Source organism: Epinephelus lanceolatus, chromosome 18 (assembly GCF_041903045.1).
Source record: "Epinephelus lanceolatus isolate andai-2023 chromosome 18, ASM4190304v1, whole genome shotgun sequence".
NCBI classification, from domain to species: domain Eukaryota; kingdom Metazoa; phylum Chordata; class Actinopteri; order Perciformes; family Serranidae; genus Epinephelus; species Epinephelus lanceolatus.
The window spans coordinates 12,342,145-12,355,162 of record NC_135751.1 but is presented as its reverse complement, the minus strand read 5'-3'; the positions used below and the strand labels follow the sequence as shown (position 1 = coordinate 12,355,162).

The 13,018-nt window shown below is 38.4% G+C and overlaps 1 protein-coding gene across 1 annotated transcript in view; it reads right to left on the bottom strand.

Moving 5' to 3' along the window:
- LOC117268737 (uncharacterized) overlaps positions 1-11,948 on the bottom strand; it is a 35,949-nt gene extending 24,001 nt beyond the window's left edge. Inside the window, exons 1-7 of the mRNA XM_033645381.2 lie at positions 11,682-11,948; positions 7,704-7,781; positions 7,518-7,583; positions 7,026-7,177; positions 6,844-6,928; positions 5,676-5,853; positions 830-1,001 (exon numbers count right to left, since the gene is read on the bottom strand). Of these exons, the coding sequence (XP_033501272.2) occupies positions 830-1,001; positions 5,676-5,853; positions 6,844-6,928; positions 7,026-7,177; positions 7,518-7,583; positions 7,704-7,781; positions 11,682-11,807 (857 nt within the window). The 5' untranslated portion in view covers positions 11,808-11,948. The remainder of the gene's footprint in view (positions 1-829; positions 1,002-5,675; positions 5,854-6,843; positions 6,929-7,025; positions 7,178-7,517; positions 7,584-7,703; positions 7,782-11,681) is intronic.
- Between the last annotated feature and the right edge of the window lie 1,070 nt (positions 11,949-13,018).

The following is a 13,018-nucleotide window of genomic DNA, read 5'->3' as shown; positions in this document are numbered from 1 at the left end:
TTTGCTAAAAAGATTAATCTAGCAATATTACCAAATAGTGATGTGAGTTTTCAGTTTTCTTTGTCAGAATGAAAACTTGACATCACTTTTAATATGCTATTTTTACAGTATTTAACACAGTCTGTAATAACCTAAAACATCACATGCAGATCTCTGTGTAACTTTCAGTGCAACACACATAAAATAACATCTGTAACCTTTTGTTGGTGTTTTAGTGTCCACTCTGCCTCTGGTGCCCTCAGACAGTTTTGTGCCCTACAAACTGAGCATTAAACTGAAATCTACTTCCTCTGACAGGCAGGCAGACAGTCAGTATTAAGGTCCTGAGAAACAATGCCTCAGATATCTAATTACACCAGCATTTTGGAATTTCTGGCCTTATTTGGGGGGTATTAAGTATTTTGTGTTTTTATTTCCCAAAAAGGCAATAAGTGAGGACATGAGATGTATTCTCCTCACGTGACCAGTTTACATGCTGCTGGGGCACAAACTGGGAGGGTTTCTTTAAGCTAAATTTAAAAATGCGGCAGTCTGATCTCTAAGGGAGGGGTAGAGCGTGAGCCTTTGATCTGGTGTTTAGCGGTGTGTGATGGCTGTTCGGCTTTATACTGGGGGGAAGCAGAGAAGCATTGGATGTCCTTTGTGCTAATTGCTTGCACATTTACCCCCTTTTCCTCTGCCAAGGCACTTTAGAAATGGCTGTTAGAAACAGAATATATGAACATAAGAAAATAAACACCAACTGCTGCCAAACACAATGTATAGAAGAGTTCTTTCCACATATTATCATCAAAATTAGCTGGAAATCTGCCCCTGATTCATTTCTGACCTTTTGTCTTGGCTCTGGTTCTTGTTGTTTGCTGATGTTTGGATGTTGTTTGACTCAGCCAGCTGGTTGTTACTGCCGGGTTCGGTGTTTCCACTGGTCACCAAGTCCAACGAGCCGACTGGGATATTGAAACTGCCAGCAGAGACCGGGCACAGGTAGCTAGATGTGTTGCCTGGATATAGAAAACAACACAAAAGGGTTTTAGACTGTTAAATATCCTGGAAGCACAAACACAGTCTGGTGTAATTCCACACTGACTCTCTTTAACAGCCAGCAGGCAACAAACTGGATGAAATCATTCTTTTTTAAACACACAACACTATGTCAGGGTTCACACTGAAGCCAGTGTCATACAATCTCCAGAGTTCCTCCTCTCGACATTTTACTTAAAAAATGTTAAGTATTTCTCTAAAAATAGAACCGCACACAAAATGACAGCTACTGTAGTTATTCATTTTATTTGGGCTACATTCACATATAAACACAAAGAAAAGACTAACTACATTGACTTAATCCTGAATAAAAACGAGCATAAAACACTGGATGAAAGAGGAGATGACTTCATGTGACAAACACTGAAGGAAACAAATGACTAAACTAAACATGACCTCAGTTTTTATTGACATTTTGCTTTTTTTGTCCTTGTGCTTAACTTAAAAGAAATGACTTGAGATAAAGGAAGAACCTTAAGTTACAAAGTAATTTATTTTTAAAAAAAAATCTCTACCAATTTATAGCACTCCTATAACATCGTCAGATTCATGGTGGGCAGCTTAAAAGAAAGGATCTAAATCGATGCAACAGAATCAGAGGTATTGTCTTTTTTACTCCACAGATTCTTCCTCCTTGTTAAAACTTGGTGCCTCCATTAACCACAATGCAACCTGACTGCCGACAGTTCACGTTGAAGACTCAGATATGTTTTGCTGGTTGAAGTTCATGTAGCCTGGAGCCTTCGGCCTGCAGCAGAGACAAGGAGTGGACTGCAAAGGTCTGGTAAGCTCACTTCTTTCTAACTCCACATCTCCAGATTTTGTGTCATTTTCAAACTTGCAGTCAGACCCTACTGAAGCTGACTCACGTGACATCACTTGAGGTCATTCATCGGACTTCACACAGCTCCCTCTGGAGACACATACTACTTTTTTCACATATGCAGTAGTAAGCCTAAAACAAGGCAACATACGTTGACATGTAAAATTAGCATACATTTCCGGGGCAAGTAAAACTCAAGGTTGGGCATGTAAACTAACAACTCACTTGCCCGATCGGGCAAGTTGCTAAAAATAGTAAAAGTTAATAACTAATTGATAAAATAAATGTATTTTAAAACGTGCTCCTTCGGCTCTGATGCAGCGGTCTCTCTGCCTGAAGATCCCGGTGCAGTTTGTCAGCTGACAAAGTTATTGTTATGGACACTGTGTAAATAACCAGCAACAGACTGCTGTTATGCACAGACAAACAGCTGCTTGCACAGCAGCGCAGCACAGCACTCGTGCTGAGCTTGTGTTGCGTTCAGGCGTTGTCACGTAAATAACAACTTCCAACACTTAAATAGGTCATAGCACAAAACAGCAGCATGTCATGTGACTTTTTACTTTTATTATATTCAATAAAATTGTATGTTCCTAAATCTTGAGACACCTCATATGTAAGCTAGACAGACATTTCACCTGCTCATTACTGTGCACAAATGTACTGTATGTACTTAGTCCTAAAGAGCCCTTATGGTGCCAGTAGATACATAGAAACATCCCAGCAGGCTGTGCTTTGCAAGCATACAAAAAAGCACAGCCTGCTGGGATGTTTCTATGTATCTACTAGAAACATAGAAACATAGAAACATCCCAGCAGGCTGTGCTTTGCAAGCATACAAAAAAGTTTCAGGCATGTGAAAATTATTTTTCATGCGTGTGCTTCACCTCCGCTGCTACAACTCCATCCTAGGGGAAACACTGCTGTGTGCATTTTGTGCAACAGGTGGATGTGGTAGTCTACTGGTAGAGTAGAGAGAGAGCTAAGTAGCGTTGAAGTAGAGTAGAGCAGGGCAGAGAGATAGAAGCAAAATATATTAAACCCGGTATTAATACAGCAGAACTGGAGAGAGGGGTGAAAAATAAATAGAGGTGGGCATGGCTCAAGTAGGGCGCAAAATTATAGACAGAGAACGATTGACAAATTTTTCACTTTAAGCCCTGACACTGTCATTTTTGTGTAGGAATTAAGCTACAATACATGACATATGTTGTTTTAATTAATAAATACAGTGTGAGTAAAGATTACATAACATAAAAATAACTGCAGTCTTTGTTATTTGATAGCCGCTTAAATTAAACAATTTTTATAGGGCAAGTAAAAACTGACTTCGGGCAAGTAGATCTCTGACCAACTTGCCCGACCGGGCAAGTGAAAAAAAACCTTAGCGTTGAACCCTGATGACATTGTCATATTATTACTCTAACAAATTTATATGGCAACATTTGCTTCTTTACACATCCAGCAGACCTGATGCAACATAAGCATTCATTTGGAGTTGCATTCTGGTCAACTGGCGAATAGTAGTCCAATACTCACTCTTTTTTAGCTCTGTTTTTGGTCTCCACCAACTCCTCAGTGTATCTTTAGCCACTAAATGTTCCACTATCTTCACCAGCTAGTCTCTAGCTTTGTCTGCTGTTTGCTGCTGAGCAGGCAGCGTACAGTGGGCTAATCAAAGCTTTCAGAGAGAGACGAGGCTGCTCAGAGCGGTGACTCTGAACTGTGCAAACACGTCCTAATAGGCTTGATTAACCAAAAACCAAATAAAAACCAAAATAAAATGAGCTGTAAGATTATAAAATGCTCCATAGAACCGCAGAGTTGAGTGATAATTCTCTGTGGGTCCGTCACTGCGAGTCCTTTTATATTACACAGTCATCTGATTAATTGTTAAAGGTATACTATGCATTAATTTACTAAAAAAACAATGTTTAGACTCATACAAAGGGAATCAGTCTCAATCATCACTTATGACCCACTATAAGTTTGTGGCAGTGTGTATTTATCTGCAGTGGCTTTGCCCTCTGGCTGTATTTTCTTCTCACTTCTTGTTTTGCTGACAACTGACAAATGACTCTTTGCTGAGCCGCGCCCCTTTGTGATTGTTTGCTAGCTGTCGGAGCTAACATAGAGCCCACACTGTATGTAACTAACTGGACTCCCTGAATTAATATTGTCACATTTTTTGAACAACGAAAAGCAATTTCAAACAGAAGCAGACAAAGAGGTCTACAATATGCATCTGAAGGATATATCCAGGATGTCAAACTCCCTCAGCAGCAAAAACCGGTAAAAAAGATAAAGATAGTTGGAAACTAAAGCCGAACTATAGGCTACAGATCACAGTGTAAGAGTGAACCACCACATCACTGGCTGTTGAGACAGAAGGAAATAAAGGGAAACTGTGCCACTACAGAGTGCGCAGATGAAGTGTTTGGCTTTCCCCCATGCCACCAGCACACGGATCTCAGCTGGCGGGCAGGCAGGGAGCTCTGGGGGATGCCAAACATTGTTGAGTTTCCCTGTTTCCCTTCACTGGTTCCAGTAAAGCAGGGTAGGTCTTTATTCAGTGTGACAATCATTACAAAAGCAGAAGTAACATGTATGCATTCAGTAGAGCTAGCTAGCTAATCCTATACTTTTCAAGGTTTGATTTTTGGTTTTGGAACAGGGAAGAAACATATATCTCCTTCCAGACTCTCCATGTAAGAAGTATCATTAATGCACGTGCCCCAGACACAACGTTTAGCTCAAAATCCACAAAAACAGCCTGAAAATGACGAAAATCTGAAACGATTGCATGACGGTCTATGGAGCACAGCCTTGCATATGTCAGACCCTTGTTGGAGCTGGTCAATGCGATGCTATGATTGGCCGGTCTGCATTCGAGGGATGGGCTTAGCAAGAGGTCAGTTCCTGCATAGTAAACCATTAATATAAAAATATTGTTCCATGCAGCTTCAAGTGCAGTTTTAGGGGAAATTAAGATGCATAAGCCAAGATGCTTCATGAAACTAGCATAACATGCAGCATCACCGTTTTATGAGTTTCCGAATATAAATCAAAGTGGATCCATGACCTAAATATTTGACTGTATGTGTCCGTTAATGTTGTTGGTCTAAAAGGGTGAGCTGTTTTATTTCCACTGCAATGCTGCTAAAAGTAAGATAACTAAAATAATTTTATTTATAGTCCAGGAATTCAGTGACAAGAAGGAATCCTGACAGAGCATCATTCATTAGACTGCCTCCCTGTTTGCTTCTCAGATGGTCACTTGTGCATAACATTCACTCCTCTAACGAAGCAGCCTACAGGCACAGTCAGAAGGAGTTAATCCAGGCCTTTATTAAAGGACCTTTCCAGACCCTGCAATAAGTCTGACGCCAGATGGTGTCCACTTTGTCTCAGCACAAAGCTCCAGTAAGAAGAAATACCTGTCCTGTGCTAATCATCAAGCCTATTAGGACGTGTTTAAGAGGTCTTTTATAGATCATGTTTGGTTTTTATGATGCCTGAAGGTTGGAGACACACTTTTCCCGCACATCTCACAGTGTGTTTCTGTCTGCAAGTCTGTGTTTATGTAACTTCCTGCTAAAACTCCTCCAGTCTGTTCCCATGATCACAAGTCAGTACTGGGTCAACATGCCTGGTTAAACAAGGGTTAAATGAAACATATAAATAAAAAGCTGGAAGTGTGAGAACATCTGCAGGACATTAGGACAGTGAGAGAGAGGACAGGAAGTGGCTATAATTGGCTGACGGACATGAAAGCCTGGGTATGTGTGTGTGTGTTTTGCTTCTGCTGCACCTGCAGGGGTCTTCTCCGGGCCTGGGGGTTCTGAGTCTGGGACAGTCCACTTGGGGGTTTCTCCCGGTCCCCTGCCCTGCTGCCGGTCTTCCTGCCACCTACCACAGCCGGAGTCTGTAGCGTTCTCAGAGGATGGGAAACTTGGATCAGTTGCAGCCATCTTTGCTGGGCTGGGTTCCTAATGTTTTGTTAGAAAAACAAAATGATAATTCAGTAACACATTTTTATTTGTATTTTCCTATACCCTTCCTCCTCGATTGAGCATTTATTAGCAGTACATAAACATTTCATAAAGGGTTTATAATGTACCACAGTACAATGAAATTGTAAGCAGATACAATTCATTACTGATGTACAGCTCAACGACTATAACATCTACATTTTCCTTTTTTTAGACTTAATGATTTATAAATTAAGAACATAATCTGTGACTCACAAAATCCACACATTTAAACTTCCAGAACCCATGAACATTAGGCATTATTACTTGACAAAAGCACTTAAATGATAAAAAAAAAAGGCTGCGGGTTCTTTTTTTTCCCCATTGACTAAACAATGAACGGACTGATTATTTCAGCCCTACCAACAGTGGGGCTAATGTCTTCATGCCTGAGAATAAAAACAGGCCATGACGGCACTAAAACCAAAATGAGATATTCTGTGTGCAAACTGGAAATGGGTTTGTCCTCTGGACAACATGAATGCACTTTCAAAGCAATCTGGTCGATAGAGTTTCATATTTTCAGTCATGCTAGTGGCTTTCGGGATGGTAATGGTCCACCACTTTAGTCAGACTAAAATATCTCAGCAACTACTATGGATTGCAATGTAATTTTGAACAGACATTTATGGTGTCCAGAGGTTGAATCTTACTGATGTCGTCATCCTTTGACTTTTTCTATGGCAAAACTTGCAGGTTGACATTTGAGGCTTTGGGTGAAATGTGTCTGCAACTATTGGATCCATGAAATTTGGTTCAGACTCGTTCCCCTCAGTATAAATTATAAAAATCCAAAGTAAAAGATTAGGGGTCACCAAAATAATTAGGATTCATCCTCTGAGGACCATGTGTATCTATAAAGAATTAAATGGCCCTACAGCTAGCAGGAAAAAACCAATATGTGCTTAAATGTGAACTGAAGCATTTGATGGACGTTTGCTTTGCTACCTGGGTGGCAACAGGCTCCACTTTGCGTTTTTTCTTCTGATTCTGCTTATTAGTCCGTAGACAGACAGCAAGTTGTTCACTCCACCTGGTAAACAAAGACAGAAACAGCAAAGACAGGACATTAGATACAGGAAACCTGATTATAAACTGCTCTTGTAACTTCTCTACAGTTTTATACTGACCCATTAATGATCTCTTTATTGTCACCACGGATGAATATTTCCTGCTCTGGTGTGACGATGCAGAGTGCATTTCTCTGTCCCGTCCTGGGCTCTGCATCAGTGATGTCTGTACACAGATTCATGTTCACAGTTCCCTGTGGCAAAGTGCTCGGCTGGAGGGGAATCAGAGCATCTGAATTATTCTGGAGAGCTAGTTACAAAATCTGGCTTACTGTAAGGACTGATCACCAAATTGCAGATGAGTGACAGTTAAACAGAGAGTAGTTTGTGGTGTTAAGTGTAGAATGAAAGAGATTTAAGGGGATCACAGAGAGAGGGGGATGTGTGCATTAGAGGACAGGCTAAGCCCAAATCATCTGCTGTGGTCCTGCACGCAACATCTGGCCTAAAGATGCCTGCTTGCTCCCAACATACTATAAATGCAGATGCATACACGGAACAGGCAATACTGTACACTGCTACATCATGTATATTTTTGTTAGGACATCTTACGAGTTCATCGAGGGCGAAGCGCAGGCTGCCGTCTTCATACAGGATAAAGAAGCGCCGCTGCCATTTCTGACATTGAAAAACAACAACAACAAAATCACCATAGCACCATTTTTCTTGAGGAAAAAGCAACAATAAAGAACTAGAAAATACATGTGTGTAATTCAGCTCAGTTTCATCATGTCTTACCCTTGACCTCTGCATTGGGTTGTCAAAATCTGTCCCCACAGGAGCCAAACACAGCCAGCCTCCATAGATGGGTTTTGCCTGTAAATCATGAATAAAGTCGAGCACTGAGCTTCTGAGAAGTCGCTAAACTAATGCACAGAGTTGAAACACTTAGTCCATTAACCAATTAGTCGACTGAATTGGCAACTGTTTATACAATCAATTAATGAATCATTTTTTTAATGGAAAAACATAAAGTGTTCCCTAGTTCCTGCTTCTCGAATGTGAGGATTTGAGATTACAGAAGACACATTGGTGTCGGTGATCATGTCGCCCGGAAAGTGACAAGAACCTTAAGTACAGAAATGCCAAAGTAGTTTTGAGATCATTCAGAAACAGTGGCAGCATTAACAAGTTTACATTTTTCAACTATAAAATGTCCCATTCAGTGTTCATCTTCATTACAATTCTTAGAGACAAACGAAAAAGAAATCTAAGGGATCAGTCTCAAGACCCATTTCATGACATTTAGTAGACCTTCAGAATTAACAGTGATGAAAATAATCGTTAGTTGCTGCCTTACAGGATCCTTTCTGATATATACTGTATTAAAATATACACAAGGACTTGATAATGAAAGCTAGTATTTACAGTGTTTTGTTTCTCCAACATCCAACGCTTGAGGCTTTGCTGTTCTGTGTTAAAGCACTTAACCTCTATATTTGCAAAGCCACTTTCTAATTTGTTTGACTGCACATGAAAGCATCATAGTGGAAAAACCTGTAAATCAATCAACACTTTTAACTTCTGACCCTTAAAGCTATAGTGCGTAACTTCTACAGGTCCATAAATGTCCGTTTCACCCAAGCCATTACTAGAGGAGATGACACAATGCTGATTAAGCCGATCGGCTCCTCTAACATCTCGCGGTATTTTTCAATATATATCATTTTTAGTTTGCGTGTCGACCGGCGACATTCCCGCGCTGGTGCACAGGAAATGCTTCTTCACAACAAGAAGGGAGGGGGAGGAAGAGCAGAGAGTGTCATAGCAAGAGGTAGAGCGCAGGTAGAAAGAGAAAGCAACATGGCGGAGAAGCGGCCGAGACACAAAGAAAAAGCCTGGACGTTCGGCTGAAGGTCTATTAGCAAAGAAGGAAAGTGACCGATGGAGGAGGCAAACAAGGATTTGTATTGGCCTTGCTTTTCCTCGGTGGAGAGCCCTGAAGGAAGAAATTGGGCTGAGGGCAGACACGGATGTTGCCTTGCTGCTGTTGGATAAGTAAGTGACTTGGTTTATAATTATGAGTAGTATGTGTTGCTGTTACATGTACTGGACCTAGTACTTTATTATTTTCTTGGAAATGGTGCTATAAACGTAATGCAATGTTAGCAGCCTGGTGTTCGCCACGTTGTGTAGCATTGTGTACACGGTGTGAAGCGAGTGTTACTCTGTGTACACGATGTGTGGCGACTGGCGAGTGTTACTCTGTGTACACGATGTGTGGCGACTGGCGAGTGTTACTCTGTGTTCACGGTATGTGGCGACAGGCCAGTGTTACTCTGTGTACATGGAAGTGGCGCCGGCTTATTAGTTGTAATAACGCATTATCCGCTGGGAGGCGACAGAAGTTACGCACTATATCTTTAAATCTGAAAAGTAAATACAAAAAATACCAAAGCATTTCTTTTCAGCTGGGGGCAAATCCTTTTACGTGGAACACCAAAATAAAAGCTGAATACCTGCATATAAACCGATCTTTTATCAACAATCTGAGTTGCAACTAATGATTATTTTTTATTATTGATTTCTTTTGATCTGTTAGGCTAAATGTCAGAACGTGTCTCAAATAATTTCTCATGATGACAATTTCCCTGAGCCAAAGGTTAGGTCTTAAAATTGCTTGTTTAGTCCAAACAAAAGTCCAAAACTTAAACATATTAATTTTACTATTTTATAAGATAAAAGCGGCAAATTCTCACATTTGAGAAGCTGATAGACAAGAAAGTGTTGCCATTTTGCTTTAGAAATTACTCTACCAATTAATGGATTATCAAAATAGTTGTCATTTAATTTTCATGCGATGAATTATCGATTTATCAACTACTCATTTCAGCTCTACACAAAGTTTTTAGGTTTGGAAGCGCTATCTAATTGCACTTAAACATCAATGGCTGTATGCATTTCTAACAAAGTAATATGCACACAGTATGTCGTATTTTACAACATTTTAAAACAGTGAAAAGATGCTCCACAGAAGCTTTTTCTCTGTGAGCACAGTTGACTTGAGTCAGAGTAATACCATGTGTAGTATTTGCAGGTTGAGCAACAGTGCTAAAATTACAGGGCACAGTGAAACCAGGCAGAGTAATAACATATTTTAACAATGTAAGGCATGTAGGAAACTGTCATGATCATCTCCTTACATCACCTCCACATGACAGATCCTGCAGGAACAATGTTTTCAGAAGCACTAAACCAAGTGTTTAGACACTTCTTGTAAGCTCAAAGTAAATAAAAGACTTGTCTTAACCGCTGAAATGGTTTACCAATATGTGGACTGACATTTTCTGATTCCACCGTCAGAGATTCCTTTTCATATCAGGTATCTTTAGGCAGTATAAGATTGTAAGATTGTGGAGAGTACTTGTTTTTATTTTTTCATTTCATGGACAACATGATCACTCAAGCAAACACAGAATAGAACTGATTCGTTGATGAATCCCCATACATCCCTTGCAAGTCAACATCAGATAACACTACGCCTTGGGATTAGTGATGTAGAGTAAGAATATACTGTACTTAAGCAAAATTTTGATGTACTTGTAGTTTATTTGAATATTTCCATTTTATGCTACTTAACACTCTCCTTTACGGGGACAAACTTTATGTTTTAGTCTACTTAAAACTTAAAACTAGCTTCACTTTGACAAGCCTCGACAGTAAAATGCTACTTATGAATTAATGCATCAGTATTAACTATCTAAAAATTAAAAATAATATACTTACTAACAGGGACTATTTGTCTGCAGAGCAAGCACTTACTTAGGTACTTTAAATTTATTTTAGTTTAAACTTAAGCTGCACCCTTCCAACTTGTTACCAATTTCTAAATTAATGGCAAACAAACAAAACAAGAGGCTAACATATATGAAACGCTTAACTTTATTTTATCTTCTGCTATGATGCAGTAACAAAAAAAAACAAAAAAAAAAACAAAAAAACTTTTGGTCGCAATAAAATTAAGTTTGATGGGGAAACACATACATTTGGGGTATTATAAAATCAACAGACACTTCTCTGCTCGTCCTGAAATAATTAATAACAGTTATATGACCTCCTCTAACTCTCCTGCTAATAATTTGTGTACAGTCCCTAACTTTACAAATTTTCGCACATTTTAACTAGCTAACATCGTACAAACAATGGCAGATACTTTGTATTTTAACATTTTTAACAACATGATAATAATAACAATTATCATTATAACACTTTTACATTTCAAATTTGTATATTTTCGGACTTAAAGGAAGGCTGTGTGAACAAATAAATTATTTAACATTAACTAAATAAAGCTAGCTAATATCCGGTCATTTTAGGATGCTGAGAACAAATAGCAGAAGACAACTACGTCGGATGTAAGTGACAAAAAGGTGTTTTCTTGATGTAAAAACATGGTGACAGAAATTTCTTTTAATTAATAGTGTTAGGGTATGATTTATTTACCCCTAAATTACTTGACTAACTGTCAAAAAAACTGAATAAAAGTGTAGTTTGACGTTAATTGAAAACTAGCTAGCGGTTAACATCTTAACGGTTTACGACTAACGTTAACCTTAGACAACTACGGCCAATACGAGTTACAAATATGTTTTCTGGATGGTATCAGAACTTAATTCCACTATTAATAATTTAGGATAAAATGACTTTAACTTACTCTTTCAATTAATTAACAAACACTCACATTAACACGTGAAAAAAAGTGTAGTTTAAGCTTACCTTCTCCATGTCATGGTCGTTTAACAAATGCAGCTCACGGGACTTGAAGCAGTTTTGACATTTACTTTTATTAAAAATGTTGGCTTGAAATTTGTTACAGGGACTCGACGCTTTTTCTCCCGACATCTTTCAGTCCTCTGCCGGTGAGTAATCCAAACACAGTCCGCTGTCCCTCCTCCGGTACTCGCCTTTGAATAAAGCGGTTGATCCTGTACGAACATCTGTCAAACACAGAGCTCCTCACCCTCTGTCGCCATGGGCATGTCATGTGACGCGCTACCACCACACAACATCCGGTCACAAACCTACAAAATAAAACCAGCAACGACTTCTTTCTTTCTTTAAAAAACAAATAAATACTAATAGAATGAAATTAAAAATAGATAAATAAATAAAAGAAAATGAAATTAAATTAAAAGATTACATGATATGATAGAAAATAAGTTATATGTAAAAAGAATATAGAGCAAATAACAATATCATATCATTCATAAATCAGATAAACAGAGAGGTAAATAAAATAAAATTGAATAACTAGAAGTATAGAAAATAAAAATGGAAATAAAAAAACTATACAAAATCACCACCTCATCACTAATAAATTTCAAGTTGTTTCAACTTAGAAATGTATGTTCACTTGCTGGCTTACAAACTTGAGTAAAAGCAACTTCAAGATAAGCTTTGTTTCAACTCAAAAACCATAGCATATACAAAGTGTTTAAAACAAATTATCATTTGTTGTTTGAACTTGATACTCTGAGTTAAAACATCCAAGTGTGTTATAGTACCCACTCAAGAAAAAATGCTATATACTGTCAAACAAACGTATAATTCCGCACTAAATCAACTAAGAATTTCAGTGTAAAATACCTTCAGCTTTATTCATACCGATTGCAATCTTATGTCAAATCAGTTAATTATTTATTCAATTTAAGTGGAAAACTGTGCAATAACAAAACAAAAAATATATCTGTAATATGATACTTTTCCTGCTCTGAACTGAAGACCTTATAAAATGGTTACAGAAATGTTACAATAAATATACATCTGGCATATAAGGTTTTGTTTGATAACATCTTCGGAGAAGTTGGCAACAGACATCCCTTTTCTGCTTGTATCCACTTATTTTGAAAGTATTAACCAGAAGTAAGGGATTGTATTATGTCTTCTTTGACACATGTGATCTCCACACAACAAAACTGTTAAACAGCTTTCAGTCTTTTTTTTTTTTATTGCCAGTGCATGATTATTTCCAGCACTGATGTTACTATTTTTATTTTTAACATCACGCTATGTGAAAAATCATGATACTTGATACACGCTTATATTTATAATGA